This window comes from Mirounga leonina, unplaced genomic scaffold, assembly GCF_011800145.1.
Source record: "Mirounga leonina isolate KUSES-001 unplaced genomic scaffold, KU_Mleo_1.0 Mir_151, whole genome shotgun sequence".
Classification (NCBI taxonomy): domain Eukaryota; kingdom Metazoa; phylum Chordata; class Mammalia; order Carnivora; family Phocidae; genus Mirounga; species Mirounga leonina.
Window position 1 is genome coordinate 43,540,835 of NW_023270377.1, and position 19,566 is coordinate 43,560,400.

The window sequence follows — 19,566 nt, forward strand, 5'->3', positions numbered from 1 at the left end:
AAGAAAGAAAGAAAGAAAGAAAGAAAGAAAGAAAGAAAGAAAGAAAGAGAAAGAGCAAATCCACAGATTCTGAGCTTCCAACACTCCCATCAGCTGGCTCCCTGGTACTTTCCTGATGGCATCTCTCTTCCCATGCATCCTATATTATTCAGATAAGCGTCCCAATAATAACATCATTTTTCAAATTTTGTGCCTGCTTTTAAAAAACAAGCACTAAGTTTTAAGGCTAACAAGTAATATCCAGCCTAGAAATGATTAGCTTTTCTTTCTTTCTTAACTGACTAGTTAACAAAACCTCTACTGATGAGGAAACGATAATTTCACTTTAAAACTTCACTTTTTGTTTGATTGTATTAGCTTTTTAGAGTGAAATCAAAATTATGTCAGAATAATACACATGAAGGTAACTGCATTTTATTAAAAGTGAAAGTCACCAGGGGGCGCCTGGGTGGCTCAGTCGTTAAGCGTCTGCCTTTGGCTCAGGTCATGATCCCAGGGTCCTCGGATCGAGCCCTACATCGGGCTCCCTGCTCCGCGGGAAGCCTGTTTCTCCCTCTCCCATTCCCCCTGCTTGTGTTCCCTCTCTCACTGTGTCTCTGTCAAATAAATAAATAAAATTAAAAAAAAAAAAAAAAGTGAAAGTCACAGGGCACCTGGGTGGCTCAGCTGGTTAAGTGTCTGCTCAGGTCATGATCCCAGGCTCCCTGCTCCCTACATCAGGCTCCCTACATCAGGCTCCCTGCTCAGTGGGGAGTCTGCTTCTCCCTCTCCCTCTGCCTCCCTTCCGCTCCCCCTGCTTGTGCGCTCTTTTCTCTCTGTCAAATAAATAAATAAAATCTTTAAAAAAATAAATAAATAAAAGTGAAAGTCAGATGCACCCATCCAGGGATAAAAAAGGGATGGTGCCTTACATTTTCCCAGGCATGTAAATTAAATAAATCAGGCATCCTCAAATCTTTTCTATTCATTTTCTACATGCAGTCAGCCAACTAGTCTCATTGATTCTTCCTCATAATAGCTAACACAGACACCCTTTACTTTCTATGCCCAATGTATTTATCCTAATTCAGGCCCATAGTGCCTGGACTTTTGTTACAGCTTAAAGTTTTAACACTCACTGCTTAAAGCCTCCTATAATTCTTCCCTGCACACTACTGCCAAACTATTAGAGTTAACACCTTGACCAAGTCACTTCCCTACTCCCACTATTCTATTAAAAAAAAAAAAAAAAGAAAGCAAAAAGGATTCAGCTTAGCATTCAAGACCCTTTATAATCTAGCCTCAAATTATCTTTCACTATCTTCCTCTACTCCTTTATACAAAATATCTGACTCACCTAAATTGACTTAATTGCCTCTAAATGTGCTCTGCACTTATCTACCTATACCTTTTATGTTCACACTATTTCTCTACCAAAATGACCTTGATCCTTTTATCCACATTAACAAATTCTATAATATATTAGCAAATACCGTAATAGAATACCCCTATGACTCACCCACCCTGGGGTGGGGGTGTCCTAGGTGAGATCACTTTTACAGGTTGTGTGTCTACTCCACTGAATCAATAACACTTACCTTTGCCTAGTGACCAAAGTCAGCTCTCCCTCTTCTGAGACTTTCTAGAAGTACCCAGAAGGAAAGTGTCTCAGGTCTAAGAGCTGATATTTGCTATTTTGCCACTTCTCTGTTCCAGCTGCTGTCTTTAACCCCTAGTGACCATATCTGCCAATATCTTAAGTGCTTAAATACCTATGTTCACGATCTAGAATGCACTAGGGCTACCCATGTGATGGAGCACTCCTGTCCTCCATGCTCCAAACCCCTGACTGCATTCATATACCACATATTTTTTGAGCACCTATATGAAAGACTACTATAGGCTCTAGGAATACAGCAGTGAAACAATAGTAAAACACCTTTACCCTCATGGAAATTATATTCTAGAGAAGACAAAGACAGTAAATCAAGATAAGTATAGAATATAGCATATTAGATGGTGATGAGTTTTAAGAAGAAAAATACAGCAGGAAAATGGCTTGGGGTAAGGGAAATAGTTGCAATTTTAGGGGGGCTAAAGAAAGCCTGAGAAGTTTTAAAAGACAGATATACAGAAAAGTGTTCTAGGCAAAGAAACTATAAATACAAAGGTCCTGAGTTGAAAGTATGAATGGCAAGGTCAAGGAAAAACAAGGAGGCTAGCTCAGCTGAAGCTAAGTGAGTCAGAGGAAAGAAAGAAATGAGATAAAACATAATGATGGATCAGATCATCTACAACAGGGATAAGCAAACTACAGCCCAAGGACTGAACTGCCTTTAAATTTTTTTTTGAAGTTTTACTGTCTGTGGTTGCTTTCTTGCTACAACAGCAGAGCTGAATAGTTGTAAAAGACTGTATCGCCCATAAACCCCAAAATATTTATTATATGGCTCTTTATAAAAAAAAGTTTACTGACCCTGATGCAGAATTCATAGGTCATTTATAAAGGCTTTGATGTTACTGAGATGGAAACTCATTAAAGAGGAGTTGCATGATCTGACTTACATTTTTACAGGGTCACTCTTGCTGTTGGGATGGAAATAGACTGAAGACAGCAAGGACGGAAATGGGGAGATCCAATTAGGATGCTATTACAAAAACCCAGGTGAGAGATGATGGTAGCTTGGACCACAGTGATAATCACAGACATAGTGCAATCTAGTTAGATTTTACATATATTTTGAAGGTAGACCTAGTATTTTGAAGGTAGACCTACAGAATTTACTCTGTGGCAAATGCTAATAAGTAAGATAAGGAGTGAGACGTGACCACTGATTTAGCAATCCGGAGGTCAACGGCGACCCTGACAAGAACAGTTTTGGGAGAGTGGTAGAGGAAGCCTGAGAGAAAGTGGGTTCAAGACAGAATGGAAGGACAATAATTGGAGACAATGAATAAAGACAACTATTTTCAGGAAGTTTTGCCCAAGTGAAGGAGTCGGCTTTTCCTAGGAACATGGGGAGTACATCCATAGTGACAAAGGGAAGGCTGAATATATGAGCACAACTGCAGATAGGTGGGTGGTTTGTGGAAGTTCTTTTTATTGCCTCAATTTTCTCACTCAGATAGGATGCAAGATCAGATGACAGTGAAGACAGAGAAGAAGGTGTTGCCTGTCTGAGGAGAGAAAAGATGAAATAGCCATTTGGGACCTTGCCATTCAATGTGTGGTGCACAAACCAGCAGCAACCACATTACTTGGAGACTTGTTGGAAATGTAGAATCTCAGGTTCTCCCTAACCGACTGAGTAAGAATCTGCATTTTAATAAGATCCCAAGTTATCTGCATGCACATTAGTCTGTTTAAAGCACTGATGTAAGAGACCAGGAGAGAAAATGCACTAGAGAAACACAGTAAAACTACCAGGCAGCACTAAGATTAGTGATCATGAATTTAAAGTGGTACTACTTAGGATGGGTGTGTTTTCTTCCAGTACATCCAGCTTGGTTCAGGCACCAAGAAGACAAGATGGCTTTAACCAGGATTTGGTTAGTCAAACAAGTACAGTTCAGTGACAGAAAAGCAATGATAATTAGAGACCTTGTAATTTAAGAAGAGAACCAATCACAGATAAGAAACAGTTAAAAGACAATAGGATCAATGGATCACAGGTCCAGTAGAGTCTGAAGACTGTTGGCAGGAGTACGCTGGAGAGACAGAGGGTGATGATCAGAGAATGAAATACTTAACACAAATCATGGAGGAGGTGAAGTTTTTGGCCATGACAAGGTCTATGGTATAGTCACTGCAATTAATGGTTGACGCAGGGTGGAGGGAAAAAAAAAAAAAATCACTGGAGAAAAGGTAAAAGATTTGAGAAGCTAGAGATTTTGGGTTGGAGAGGAAAAGGAATGGTCTGGAAGTTGCAATGAGGCATAATGAGGTGAGGAACAGATGAGAGAAATCAGTCACCATTTGAAAGGACTGCAGAAGATATAGCGTTCTCAGGGAAAGCCAGATTTCAGAGCAAGAAGATCAAAGAAAAGGCTAAGGACACAGGGATTTTACTCATGACTAATCATGAAATGGGGCATTTCAGGACATGGGGATGTGTGAGAGACAGAGTTAGAGAAAGCAATGATTTGTATGAGAAAAAGAGTCCAGGCACCTGGGTGGCTCAGCTGGTTAAACCTTCAGCTCACTTAGGTCCTCATCCCAGAGTTCTGGGATCGAGCCCTACGTCAGGCTCCCTGCTCAGGGGGAGTCTGCTTCTGTCTATGCCTCTGCGCCCCCACCCCCACTCATGCTCTCTCTCTCTTTCAAATACATAAATAAAATTTTTCTTTTTTTTTTAAAGATTTTATTCATTTATTTGACAGAGAGAGAGAGAACAAGTAGGCAGAAAGGCAGGCAGAGGGAGAGGGAGAAGCAGGCTTCCCGCTGAGCAGGGAGCCCGATGCGGGGCTCGATCCCAGGACCCCGGGATCATGACCCGAGCCGAAGGCAGCGGCTTAACCGACTGAGCCACCCAGGCGCTCCCATAAATAAAATCTTAAAAAGGGTCCAGGTAATAAGGGATGAGTTGAGAGACTCAGGCTTCTTGGGTTGATTGACATAAATGAGAATAAAAACATGATGAGATTATAGAGCTGGTAGTCCCAAAGCACTTTGTAGTTTCCAGACTCTGACTTTTAAGGGAAAGGGCAGAGAGGTCTTGCCAGGATTGAGAGTTCTGGGAATCCCATCTGATACCTGCAGACAAAAGCATGGAGGAGAGAGGGTGATTCTGTTCTCAGAAGTGAAGATTCCCTAATGGTAACAACCAATGGACATCTACACCCCATTGCTCTGGGCTCTCACCTGGCTCCTATCAATAAAAACCTAAGGAGAAGTTCTCATTTTTGCATATTAGATATCTTCCCTCACTCATAGGAATTTTTTTCAGAGATTTTGCTGAGCTTCTCTTCCCTTACCACCTATATTTAGTACAGAATTGAATCCCAACTATAAAGAGCATTTAAGCTTACTTCCGTGAAGCTCTCAGGCCTTAGGCAAGTTCTCTAAACATTTTGTGACAGGTAAAGTGATGTTTTATCTGTTCCGAGCAAGAGAGAACTTTTGTTTATGGGGGTCAAACGTATCTCCACACACACATCTACCCCAGCCAAGACCTTTGTTAAACATCCACACAAAGATACAGATCAAAACACATCCACCATGAAGTCTTCCTTGACAATTCTAGCCTGAAGTAATCTTTCCCTTCTCTTACTTTTCATAGTATTTATCAATATCATTCAATAATCAACAAGTTTTCATTATTCTTTTCATCTGTTTAAATGTTCATACACTTTCACATTTTCCTCACTTATACTGTAAGCTCCTATCACATAATTATTCCACAGGCCATCACATAATTATTCCATAGCACCTACTCAAAGCTCTGTATTTAGTAGTTGTGGAAAAGCTACAGCAAAGGAGAATGAACGTCACAATAAAGTCTAAGAGATCTGAACTTCAGCTCATCTTACGCTACATTAAACATTTAAGTTATTGGGTAATGAACTAAAACTCCGGATCACATGAAGATATAATGGCAAGGGATTAGAATAAAAAATACTCTACTTGCTGAAAGGTTTGGGACAGAACAAAAAAAGATTTTCAGTTGTCTTTTCTAGATGTAAAGATCTAGGAATCTAGGAGGTATAAATTCTTATTATTTTGTAATTTGATATATGAGTCACCTCTTTAGAACTTCTAGTGGTGGAAATGTGAAACTCCAATTTTGTCAGAAAGAAATGGAAGTGCTCAAGATACATGCCGACCTCCTTAAAAATCAAAGAGTTTTAGGGGCACCTGGGTGGCTCAGTTGGTAGAGCATGCAACTCTTCATCTGGGGTTGTAAGTTTAAGCCCTATGTTGCTTGTACAGATTACTTAAAAAATAAAATCTTAAAAAAAATCAAAGAGTTTTAGAGTTGAAAAGGGCCTCAGAAATCAACTTTTACAGGCCTAGGCTCAAAAAAGCTAGATTTGTGCAGAATTCTCTGGATATTACTGATTCGAAATCTACTGTGTTAAAGTAGAGAAATATATGACGATAAATAGTAAATATATAAAATACCTTTGGTTAGAGGATCTGTAAAGGAATAATTATATACATAGTTCCATTTAACTAAGTTAATGGAAACAAAATATATTAAATTGATGGCTCTTAAAGACTATGTTCCTGTCAACTGTTTCCCCCACTGTCCCATCCATGCAGTCTTTATATATTTCCTGACTAGAAACAGACTAGGATAGTATATATCAATACAAGGGGGAACATACTCTGTAAAAATGTAAGAGGTCACTGGAGAATCCAAAAGGATGAATCCTCAAAAAAAGGATTAATTTTATATAATATGAGGAAGGTCTGAAAGAAGCCAGAGTGTTCAAAACCTGGAGCTTTATAAATGTATGTGATTTTGAGTTTAGCACCATCTATTTCATTTAGTATTTTACTCTGCACTATGCTGTGAGTATTAAGGGGAGTATGAGTAAGATGCAGCTCTTCCCCCCACAAGAGTCTACTGAGAAGGGGAGACAGGATGCAAATCACTGCCAACAAAGCAAAAATGACATAACAGAAATATGCAAATAATGTTACAGAAGAAGATGAAGAATAACTATGTCTTCTTACTGGGGATGGATGGGGAAGAATTCAGAGATTCCTTCAACAGTATGGATAAACATCAAAATCAAAATAAACTACAGTAAAATGTGACTTATATAGGTCTCTCATCTTTTCTATAAAATAGTTCACAGAAATTAGATGAAAAGTTAAATAAATATAAGAAGAAAACATGAGAACCATTTAAAAAATTTATTATTATTAATCTGCAAGTAGCAAAAACAACAAAAAAAAAACCCCCAAATCCCAACCAACCAGTCAAGATTGATAATCAGCCTCAAGCTAACCTTAAAACTATATTTGAATGGACCTCCACCTTTGTTAATTAAAAAAACAGAACAAAACAAAACAAAACCCAAACAAAACTTTCAAGGTTGGAACTGGAAGAATAATTTCTTCATAGAAAAGGGCTTTGAACCACAGTCCTGAACTGGAATTTCTTGTTGACTATACTGCTTCCATAACCTTGCTTGGGATGTGGGAGGGGGTTAACCCTTTAACACTGGTCCAACTGTGGACTTTTTCTTGATTCCTCATATGGCACAGCTGAGACAAAACTGAGACGTTTAACAATATTTGAGTAAAAGGCTAAAAGATGCAGAAAAGAATAAAATAAAGAATAAAATAAAATAAAATAAAATAAAAAGAATAAAAGATGCAAAAATAAAATAAAATAAAATACTACTTTTTTATTTTCAGTTTATAATCAAATAACATGTCCCTTTTTTATCATTCTTGGTCACTTGCTTCCTCCCAAATCTTCAGCCACCACCTCAAAAGAGTCTCTCTCTCTCCTAGAGACCCAGAGAACTATGTGTCAAAAGAGAGAGCCACTACACTCACTACCAAATCTCCAAGGCCACTTTCCTGGGTCTCTGTTCCCTGCTAAAGTCCTGCCTCTTCCCAGAGTGACTGATGCCAGAGATACTAAACTTTTCGAAGCTGTGTCATCATTCTTCCAGACCTCAAAAATAAATAAACTGATCCCAATAAGACTTAACACTCATGTGACATGGAGGTGGGGTAGGTAGGTGGGAAATCACTCCTTAAATTACTTCTCTCTTATAACAGTAAAAACCCTGTATCAGTGATAATCCAATTCAGCTTTTGTAATACAGTGGGCTTCTAATTATCAAGACAAAATTCAATTCAAAACAATTTTTAAAACCACGAATAGTATTTTAGGCAGAAGAAAATATTCACAAAAATCAGCAAGTATGAAGTATGAAAGTATCCCCTATTTGAAATCACAATTTAACATAATGCTCTGAACTAGTTGTCTACAAAACTATTCATGCACATATGAAAAAGCTAGAATACTAAATTAGTTTCAGACATTATCACATTGAGAAAAACTTTTAATCCTAGGAAATAACTATACATGAAATGTATAAATGAAAATATACACAGCAGGACCCCACAGGAATTCAGTTATTACAACAAAAGCCGAATACTACAGTGCTTTTTAAGGAATGGCTCTAGCAATTTCTCCAAATAATATTTACTTTAAATAAAGTCACTGAATCCACTTGTAAATTATTTCCCTTTGGCTGTCTCATTATTCAATATGCTTTCAAGGAACATGATGATGAAAGAAGAAAAATACCTCTTTCTAACATAACCATACTGGCAAGAACATCAATATTATCAGTATTCAAAGAATGTTTTGGCAGGTTAAACCTTCATAAAAAGAAGGAACAGTATCTAATCCAAGATGTCAAAATAGCAATAGTACTTCTCATATTATGTGCAATATGATTGTTTGTTTCTAAAGAAGAAAAAAACTTCAAAAAAAGATGTCAATATCGTCATGTGTAAATTTTAGGCAAAGGCAAAAAATTCTTCAGAAAAGCACATAAAGAATGATAAACATGTTTAAAAGAAAAAGGCTAAGAGCACAGCAGGTCTCAATGTTCAAAGAGATTTATGACATGTGCCACTGCTCTTCTGGGAGGTTAACAATATATTTCAACATTTGAGGCAGAACAGTATTAAGAAACAGAAGTGGATCAATAATTAGTACTAAGAGAAGAAAGCTTGAAAACAGTTTGCTTATTCTAATTCAGTCCTTGATTTCCTTGTGTAATAATAGCTAATACTTAATTTTACTTTAAGATTTTTGATAATCTTACATTATTTTCACGGTATAATACTCTCAGCATACTCTTTAGGATTTGAATTGCATCTGAAATTACTGAAGGACATCAAGGGACTAATGTTTGTTCAGTATCAGTTCAGATGTGCTGTCCTCCAAAAATAATAAAATGCAGCATTTCATAAAATACTACTTTCCATTCTCAGAAGATAATGCATGCATTGATGATCTTATAGTGGATGGGAAAATTTATATAAACTTATCCAAAACTTAGAAAATATGTATTTGACTTTAAATACTCATTTCCATTACATGAAGCAGAAATCTTGGTTTAATCTCATATTACTTTCTCATGCTTAAAACTTTTCTAATTGCTTTTCTTTTAAAAATATGTAGTTCCTATCATATTTTACCTTTTTCCATATGTCTTCCCTTCCTGATCACTGATTCTTCTGTCCTTGATCTTTTTTTAACCTGGGTACATTTAACTTTTAATTGCTAAATGTCCTTTGGATCAAGAGGTCATGGGGTTATTTATACTAGCAGGATGAGCTTCATCTATCAATATCCTGAGGAATCATAGCATGGTAGAGCTGGAAGAGATCTCAAGGTATCATGTGGTTGAGCTCTACGGCAGTAGGAACAAGTGGCTGACTAATCTTAATGTTCTTCTTTTTTGATTTTTTAAGATGATCAGAGATTTTGATCATAAATATTCTATCACAGCTGGCTTAATAGAGAATCTTCTTAATAACAAGTAAACAGACATAGAGTAGAAAGAAAACTGGATGAAAGAAGGGTTCTGACCTCAGTACTATTAATTACTGTAAAATATAAAACAATTTATTTGATTACTCTGAGCATCAGGTTCCTCATACAAATAGAGATAATGCTACCTAACTTACAAAGTTATTATAAGTGTTCTGAAACCTGGAACAGAACTATAAATATAATATAGTATTAAAATGGGAACACAAGACAGTTGGGTGTAAAGAGCCTGCACTCTGTAGGCACATTAAGTTTCCAATCCCATCTCAACAATTCAGTAGCTGTGCGATACAAAGTTTTAAACCTCTCTGAGTTCAGTTTAGAGGACAATGGTAAATTAATATGTCTACCTCATTTAGTTGTTGCTGTGGATTATAGGAGTTTAATGGACTGGATATGATGTAGCATTGCACAGACCCTCAATAAATGTTAACTATCAACTCCCCATGAGGTTTCCAGACTTCTGCTGTGTGGTCCTACTCTCATAAATATTTCAAGTGCACATGTGGAACTTTATGAAAAACAGAATAATCACAAAATACATAAACTTTTCTTTCCAACCAAGATTCATTAAGAAACAAGAATTTCTTAATCAGCCTCGCTTTGAAAAATGGAAAGAAATGAGGTAGAGCTTCCTTAAAAAAACAAAAAAAACTCTTCCAAAGAAAAAAGTTTGTAATAGAAAGTGAAAAACATCACTAAATTGTGAACTCCTTAAAGGAGAACATGTCTTGCTCATCTTCATATTTAGGAAGCCCTCAAACATTTCTTGGATGTCTACTTGAAGAATCACTGATCTCAGAAATTAAGAAATGAAAGGTTCAATCAGATTTCATTTAGATATCAGATTAAGAAAGTAAAGATGATCTTTATATAATAAAGATAAAACTAAAGAAATGTGGACAAATTTTTGCAAGAAGACTGTACATATCTGATTTAGATAAAATACATTTATAATAATATTACATACCAAAAAATCTTACGGAAGCATAATAATGGGAACACCTGGGTGGCTCAGTCAGTTAAGCACCTGCCTTCGGCTCGGGTCATGATCCCAGAGTCCTGGGATCAAGTCTCACATCGGGCTCCTTGCTCAGCGGGGAGCCTGCTTCTCCCTCTGCCTGCCACTCCCCCTGCTTGCTCAGTCTCTGACAAATAAATAAAATCTTAAAAAAAAAAAAAAAAAGCATAATAACGCTTACCTTGTTATGTATAAAAACAATCCTTAAGTCAGGCTTAAGTATACCATAGCTTATGAGGAGATCCTGGACCTTTTTTATTTCATCTTTACATTTTTTAGCAGTTGAGTAGAACTGCTTTCTTACAGGTAGATTCTTAAACAATCTTAAAGCAGTTACAGTTGTACCTGTTGGCAGATTAAGAGGAAAGCACATTTAGATGTGAAAAGAACTTCACAGATCTTCAAATCTATATACACCAGTATTTAACCCCTTCTATCACCTGTGTCTATTTTCTCTTTTTTAGGTCTCATAAAGCATTTGTTTTGCAAGAAAATATTTCTGAAACTATTGTTTATTCCTGTAATCAACACATGAATTACCAATTAATACACAAAATTTCCTGTCCAAAAAGGATCTGGGGAAGCCATTAATTATAAGCCACAACCTGTTTTCAGAGATGTCAAAATGTGACAAAACATGCATCTCAGAATTGACTAAGATATATTATCTGAGACCTACAGTATTCAAGTTACATATAAATGCTTATTCAATATCATCATGTGGATGTCCCAAAGCCACTTCAAACCAACTACACCCAGACCTGAACTCATTATTTTCCTCCTTGAGTCTGATACTTATACCTATTCTCTTTCTCATATAACACTGACATCAACAGTTTCCAAAGGCATATATTCTAGCTTTAACTGATTCTTCCCTCTACCTCTTACTGTATAAGCCTTCTAGGCCTATCTATTCTATTCTAAAAATCTCAAATTTATGTCAAGTCCCTTTCCTTCCTTCAAAACTCAGTTCAAGATGACACTTCTTATAATAAGATATAATTCATGGTATTATAATGTTCTGCTGGTTAATTTTGTAAATAACATGATATTTGCCCTCTACCTAATAGGTTTCAGTGGCTCACTGTTGGCTATAAGGTATAAACTTCTACTTTCAGTTCTAGAACTTTCATTTGGTTCTTTTTTAGAGTTCCATTTCTCTGCTGAAATTCTCAACCTTTTTACCAATTTTGACCATCTTTTCCTCTGAATTCTTTAACATAGTTGTTTTAAGTTCTTGTCTGCTAATTCATACATCTAGGTCATGTTTGTGTTTGCTTATACTATTTTTTTCTCTTGATTATAGATTCCATTTTCTTTGTTTCTCAATATTTTTGTTTTTGCCAGACCTTGTGTACAAAAGAAATAAATACTGAAGTAGATAATATTTTCCCCCAGAGAAGGCACTTCATTTCTTCTGTCAAGCAGCTAGAGTGACGAGAGGATCTCTTCAATATAATTAGGAATGTATCTGGGTTGGAGCTGAGCTGTCCCTTTATTTAGCTCCAGTTCACGTCCAGTTTCAAATGTCTTAAGGATGGAATCAGGTCTTTTCCTCTAGCAAGGCTTTGGGATCCAAGCACTGCAAGAGTTTAAGATCTTTGTCTATCTCAGTCCCAATTTTCTTTATCACTGCTTACTCAGCAAAGATCCTGATGAGATTTGGCATCTGGGAGGAAACCAGCTCTGTGTTTGACGATCCCATCCTCCAATCTGTCATGTCAGCTCACATGTGGCTGTTAAAAGTTCAGCTGGTTTCTTCAAGGTCCATAAAAGATCCCTTATCCACAACAGAGACCACCTATGCCTCCAGACTCAGTTAATGCTCCCAGGGATGCAAGTAGCCACCAGTCTCTTCTTGTCTAGGAAGGGGTTGTCTTTCTCTTGAACTTAGTTCATTTAACTTCCTTCCCAACTCACCCAAGTTTTCATTTAAATTCCAGTTAGTTAACACACAGTGTAATATTAGTTTCAGGTATAAGATTTAGTGATTCATCACAACACATGCCCTCTTTAATAGCCATCATGCATTTAACCCAACCACCTACCCACCTCCCCTCCAGCAACCCTCAGTTTGTTTTGTACCAGCAACCCTCAGTTTGTTTTGTATAGCCAAGAATCTGTTTTATGGTTTGCCTCTCTTTTTTCCCATGTTCATCTGTTTTGTTTCTTAAATTCCACATATGAATGAAATCATATGGTATTTGTCTACTTTGTGACGTAGTTCTTCAATGGGTTTAAAAAAAAAATTCAAGTTTTTAAAAGTATGTGCTCTTTCCCTTCACCATTCCTCTCTTGCTGCAAGGTTAAACGCCCACCCATTCTTACCTACCATCTTCAAACTCAAATGAAAACTTTTCTGAAGAACTCCCTAACCTTCCTCTACGCAACTGATGGCTTCTATTTGCTGTCATTACTTAGTTAGTCATCTGTATTCCCCACTATTCTGTGAGTTCCTTTAACTCATTTGTGTTCTCCACTAGCTGTGACAAATATAATGGCATAAATAGTGGCTGTGGACAGATGGTGAGAAGGAAGGCAGGCAAAAATCAATAAAGCTAAATATAAATGTATTTATGAAAAGAAAAGATACCTCTTGGTTTTTAAATGAAAGATCACACTATAATCTATATATTGATAAACTATTGCTTCAGCAGCTAAAAATGTTCTCTTAGAGCAATTGAGAATTACCAATAAGCCAAGATTATATATGTTTGAATAAAACTTAATGATGGAAAACTTTGCTGATTCTAAATGAAATGTGTATCCTTAAAAAAAGTACCAAGTAATACTGGCCAATAGGGAGGAGGCCCTAGTATACTATCATATTTTACAAGAGAACTGCTCACCTCTCTAACTTTAGCACATTCTACAAACACCAGAATTAAATTGCAGTCCTATAGTATGGCTGTTATATTTTTACATGACCCTATGTTATGCCATTTATAAAGGCAGCTATTTATATTCCTAATGTAAAGATGTATGGTTGCTTGAATATATCAAACTTTTCTTAAACTATTTAATGAGAAAAACTGCATTCTCCAGATGAAAAAAATCTTTCAATACATGCACAATCATACCCAACAGGGATTTTTACAAAGAACACGATGCTCTACTCCAATAACAGGGTAAGGAAAGGAACTACACTGATTACTTTAAATATACTACTTTTGGTATCGGAGAAATTCCTAAGGCAGAAGTACTAGGAGGTGTTAAAAGAACTTGTCCAGGAGGGTAAATCAGTTTAGAAAGCTTATATTGATTAGGGTAAAGGAAATAGAAGTGATGACAGAAAAAAGACAGGATTAAAACAAATAATTTAGTAACTTATTGGTAAAATAATTTAAAAGCTGAGGACTTTTTACATTTGTTAATTTTTAAAATGTCTTAAAATAGAAGTGAACAGAAGGGTAATTTAAAATGACATATTATTAAGCACATATATCATTTTAAATAGCTACATTAACCCATAAAACAAATACCTACACCCAGAAAAACCAGAACTGGAATCTCCAGTCAACTATTTTTAAACACTTTAAATATGTTTTTTTAAAGGGGTAACAAATTTTCCAATGCCTAAAAAAGATTTTGTTGTAAGCTGTCCCTGCATCTACAGTTAGGCTGTCTACAGGTGTCATCATCCGATCTATCGGATGACATGAGGAGTAACTGCTAAGCAAGGATGTTCACACCACTGCAGAAATTAATCTATAAGAACCCTAAATGAAGAACCCTTACATAGAAAATATTTAAATGGAAGTTGAATGACAGCTGTTGGTGAAATGTGAGTCTGTGATTCAATCACTCAAAAACTATCAGCCCTGGGCAATATAAATGTAAAAGGCTTTTGAAAGTATTTCCAGATTTCTATAAAATGTCCATCTATAGCAATTTGAAACTAAGAGCTTTATTCTTTGTTGCTTTCCTAGCCAATCAACTATAATTAGGAGATAAAAATGAATCATGAAAGGCAATTACTAGTTTCACAACTACTGACCTTCCAAGTGTATTGTTTCTTAAGAGGAATGTGCAAAATAAGGCTCATTTGACTGCAGAAATTCTTTAATATGCACACCTAGTCTCAGTGAAAGTAGAAGACTTAGTCACCAAAAAAAAAATCAATCAGCAAATGGGCAAAGATCAGAGGGATTCCATATTTAAGTATTGCTATTTCATAGTTCCCACAGAGATGAACATAGGAAAGTATGAGAAGAATGAGTGATGCAGAGCAACAGGCCATCCAGATTAGACTGGCTACTTCTAAGATAAAAATAAATACATTTAAGTTTTAAAAGGTGATTAGATTACTTCAAAGTACCCTACAGACAGCCACCCAAATAGCTCCTAATGGTTTCTTAATTTGAACTCCTAAAAATTGGAGTCAGAGCATTTCTAGAAAGGGACCATACTAAAAAAAATGCCTTCTCTTTCCTAACCTTCAATACATAAAAAGAATCACAGTCTATTATCTTAATTAAAATATGTACAATATTATTATACATCAAATTAAACAGCTAGTAGACTTAAGCTCATTTTAATTAACTGAATAAATGAGAAAGAGTGTATTTTCTTAAGAGTTCTTACTAACTCTTTTGTGTGGATATAAAAATATTACTCTAAATAAGCAGGAATAATCAGTAACTAATTTGAAGATTTATAAAATAATAGAAAAAGTGAATTTGGTATCAGTATTAAGATAAAATAATAGAAAAAGTGAATTTGGTATCAGTATTAAGATATAAGAAAATATATATATTTTAAAGATTTTGTTTATCTGAGAGAGAGAGAAATCATGTGGGGGTTGGGGCAGAGGGAGAGGGAGAAGCAGGCTCCCTGCTGAGCAGGGATCCCCGATGCGGGCTCCATCCCAGGACCCCGAGATCATGACCTGAGCTGAAGGCAGATGCTTAACCAACTGAGCAACCCAGGAGCCCCACAAGAAAATATATTTCAATGAAAAAAGATGGTAATCATTAAAAAAATAAATCCAATAATTTAATATTAAAATTGAAAGAAAAAAACTACAGAAAAAATATAGTACTTTAATAAATTACAAGGGACACAAAATTTAAAAAATGAATTTATGATACAAATTTTATTGCAAACAGCAATAAAAAAACACAGGGACTTTCAGATCAAATAATTCTTTTGAATATGACTCTAAAGAGTTCATATCTTCAACATTTTCTCAACTTTAAACATTCTATTACCAGAAGTTAGCAATATGAAAAAAATTAAGGGAGATACATGAAACTCAAGCCTGAAGAGATTTTCTTTTTCCTTATAAGTAAATAGTAAAGGAACTTAAAAACATAAGATGTCAATTAAAATGTAATAAAATTACAGAAGTGTATAAAACACTAAGAAATGTATTACAAATAGCAACAATAACAAATACATTTAATTGCTTCCAATAATACAGAAAGAGGAAGTAGGTAAGGATATTAGATGAAACAACATTAACAATGGGTGGACAACTGATAAAACTGAATAATGGGAAAAAAAAAAACTGAACAATGGGTACACTATTCTATTTACTTGCACATACATTTGAAGTTTTCCATAAATAAATATATTTTAATTATTTATATAATCATAGTATCTTGATGGTATTGTTTATTACCATGATTACCAAATCAATAATGTTTTAGGCATTTCAATAAAATATCATCCTTCACAGATAAAGAAAACACTAGTGATCCAACAACAGTAATACTGTTCTTACAGTTTTACAGAAGGGTGACTAATCCATATTTTTGTCCTAAGGCTTTTACACAGTTCCTCTTGAGAACCATTCCAAGTATTTAAGAGATTGGTGACTAAAGTAAGGGGTGAATATATTCACTTGGAAGTAAACTAGCCTTTATCAAGACCAAACCTGAAGCAGCACGTTTGAATTTAAGGAGTAACAATGTTTTAAAAAAAAGACAGGAAAGGCAAAGATACAAAGCTACTCTCTTACCTTGACCAAGATGTGAAGGTTTTTGAGAAATTATGTGGCCGCTGCCATCTAAAACATACTGGGTGCTAAAATGATCAGAAGCTGTCCTTGTAGTAATTAAAACCTGGAATATATAAAAAAAACAAATACTAATAAAATTATTATTTTAGATACTGCAGTGGACTCATTATCAAATTAAATTTAAAATAATTATACATTTACTTAAAACTGAAAAAAAAGTTTTACTTGTTAAGCTCTTATGATCACTTCTCTTGTAATATTCCCTTAGAGTTATAATAATAATAGGCCACTGTATATTTTTTTAGGGGGCAAATTACTGATCTTTATTTTGAGTATTTAACTTCAATTAAAATGCTCATACACAAATCAGTGTATCTGAAATGGCTATTTGTGTTGTGTAACTTACATCTGTAAAATCAAATATTTTAATTGCATTAGGGAAACTTGCTTTTTAAAAGACAGTTCCCATAAATTTGTTGGTAACATGAAAAATCCTTTTGTAAAATGATCATTCCCTCCTTTTTTATATTCTGTATAAAACTACACTTCTGTCTTTCAAGCTAATGGTTCAAAGGAATAAAAAATATAAATCATACACATATATATTTATGGACAATTTTTTTCTTAAAACAAACCTTTGAATTATTTAAATGTAAATTTTCTATTAATTGAAAAACACTTTAGCATTAAGGCATGTATGTATAAGAAAGGATTTCACTGACCATGAAAATATTTCCTAAGATGTTAGGGACAGAAGTAAAAGTTTAAGAATGTCTGCATTCAGGGTGCCTGGGTGGCTCAGTTGGTTAAGTGTCTGCCTTCAGCTCAGGTCTGGTCCTGGGGTCCAGATTTCTAGCCCAGCGGCAGGCTTCCTGCTCAGCGGGGAGTCTGATTGTCCCTCTTCCTCAGACCCTCCCCCTGGCTAGTGCTCTTTCTTGGTATCTCTCTCTCTCAAATAAATAAATCTTTTTTAAAAAATAAGAATGTCCGAATTCTTGGGGCACCTGGGTGGCTCAAGTGTCTGCCTTCGGCTCAGGTCATGATCCCAGGGTCCTGGGATGGAGCCCCACATCGGGCTCCCTGCTCCGCGGGAAGCCTGCTTCTCCCTCTCCCACTCCCCCTGCTTGTGTTCCCTCTCTCGCTGTGTCTCTCTCTGTCAAATAAATAAATAAATAAAATCTTTAAAAAAAAAAAAAGAATGTCTGCATTCTTCTGAGCTACCCTCACCATCAGCTTTTTGTTTACCTATTTTTTGAGATGTGTGGCAGAGTCTAACAATAGTAAACCATTCCACTGTCAGAAAATACCATAGGTGGGAGTGGGGATGTTCTAGGAAAGCACAGTGGATTCAGAAAAGGGTAGCCTCCTCACACATTTTGTGAGCAATGATGATGCAAAATTGGAGCAATCTTTCTTGGCCATTCTTGGACTCAGTGGAGCTGACTGTAATTTAGGAAGAAGCCACAAAGACCCAGCTCCACTGCTGGAACTCATCTAGATCCAGTTGGATCTACACTGGATTTGATGGTTCTGCCACCCAGTTCTAACCACGCACTGATTTACAATAGGCCATGTGGCTATAGAACATGTGGCTACCATGCAGGAAATAGCAAAGTTACCCCAAAAATGGCTTCTCTAGCTCACAATACTAGTAGAATCTATTAGATTCCCTCTGAGGTTAATGTCCATCAAATCCTTACCAGGGGCATTGCCTCAAGCTGCCATTTCTATAATAACTGTTCTTCAAAAAAGCTGCACCTAACACAGAGTTGTGAGTTTCTATATAACCTTAAATGATTTTTCTACTTCTTTCAAAAATACATTCCGTGGTTCAAAAGCTGTATAATTTTAAAAGTTTTCCTGGTAACTAATCTTAATCTTCCCTGCTACATCCCAACTCTATTCTATCCAGTAAAGATTTTTTCTAATAAAGCTTAAAGAGTAAAAAAATTTCTTTCCTGTCTCTAATTTAATTACTCTGTGACTGTCCCTTTAAAAATAATTCTACATTTAACCAACCACTTCTCAAAAATGCCAAGGTCAACTGAATTCTATTTCTATTCTCCAAAGAGCTAGCCACCTACCCTAAAGTTGGAGTCATTGAGCAAAAGTAGCCTGGCTCTGAGTTCTTGTTAGATGGCCCTGAATAAATGATTCCTCTATCATCTTTAAGGGGAAGGCAATGATAAGATGAAGATGATGCTACTTTACAAGGTTACGTGGGTATTTGTTTTAACTACTTTCAAAGCATTTTATAGTTATTAACATGTTCATCCTTTAAACATATTAGTTAATAGTAAATATACTCCAACCTAGATGAATAAACCGATGTGCCAAAAAGCAAAATAGGATCTTAGTGGTCACACTGTAGTAATTGTATTAAAGTAAAAAATTGAATATTATTTTCCAATATTAAATTAGAATGTGTAGGTTACTATGAAAATTTATTTCGATAGGAAATGCTTTGCAACTCACTGTGAAAGACAGTGAAGGATAACATATAAGCATGTTTCACAAATTCATGAAATACAATGTGCTCTTCAGAGGAAGGAATTGTATTTCAAGAGTTCATTTCATCATATGACTCTGTGTCCTGGGCAGGAAAACTTTTTTTGGACTAGGCACAAGCTTAGAATGTGTTAGCGCTGCAGCAACTAACACATGTGTACCTATAGTAACTCCACCAACAGATTCATCTCTAACATTACAAATTATTACTTGTGCTTCTTACTAGAGACATTAATGAACTGTGGCAGAATAAATCTGGTGGTGTCAAGAGAAGAACTAAAGAAATTTATTTTAAGAATTTTAAAAAGAGTTTATTTTAAAAGGTAAAGTTTTAGAAGTTCTCAGAGAACCTTATAGGTTATATTAGCTATCAGTTATTAAAAACTGATTTTTTTGGGGCGCCTGGGTGGCTCAGTCGTTAAGCGTCTGCCTTCGGCTCAGGTCATGATTCCAGGTCCTGGGATCGAGCCCCGCATCGGGCTCCCTGCTCCGCGGGAAGCCTGCTTCTACCTCTCCCACTCCCCTGCTTGTGTTCCCTCTCTCGCTGTGTCTCTCTCTGTCAA

The 19,566-nt window shown here is 35.9% G+C and overlaps 1 protein-coding gene across 4 annotated transcripts in view; it reads right to left on the reverse strand.

Moving 5' to 3' along the window:
- Positions 1-19,566, reverse strand: part of PMS1 (PMS1 homolog 1, mismatch repair system component) — an 88,740-nt gene that overhangs the window by 44,292 nt on the left and 24,882 nt on the right. For all 4 annotated transcript variants that reach the window (XM_035007542.1, XM_035007538.1, XM_035007540.1 and 1 more), the window contains 2 exons: positions 16,496-16,598; positions 10,715-10,878 (listed from right to left, as the gene is read on the reverse strand). In XM_035007542.1, coding sequence (XP_034863433.1) covers positions 10,715-10,878; positions 16,496-16,598 — 267 coding nt within the window. The remainder of the gene's footprint in view (positions 1-10,714; positions 10,879-16,495; positions 16,599-19,566) is intronic.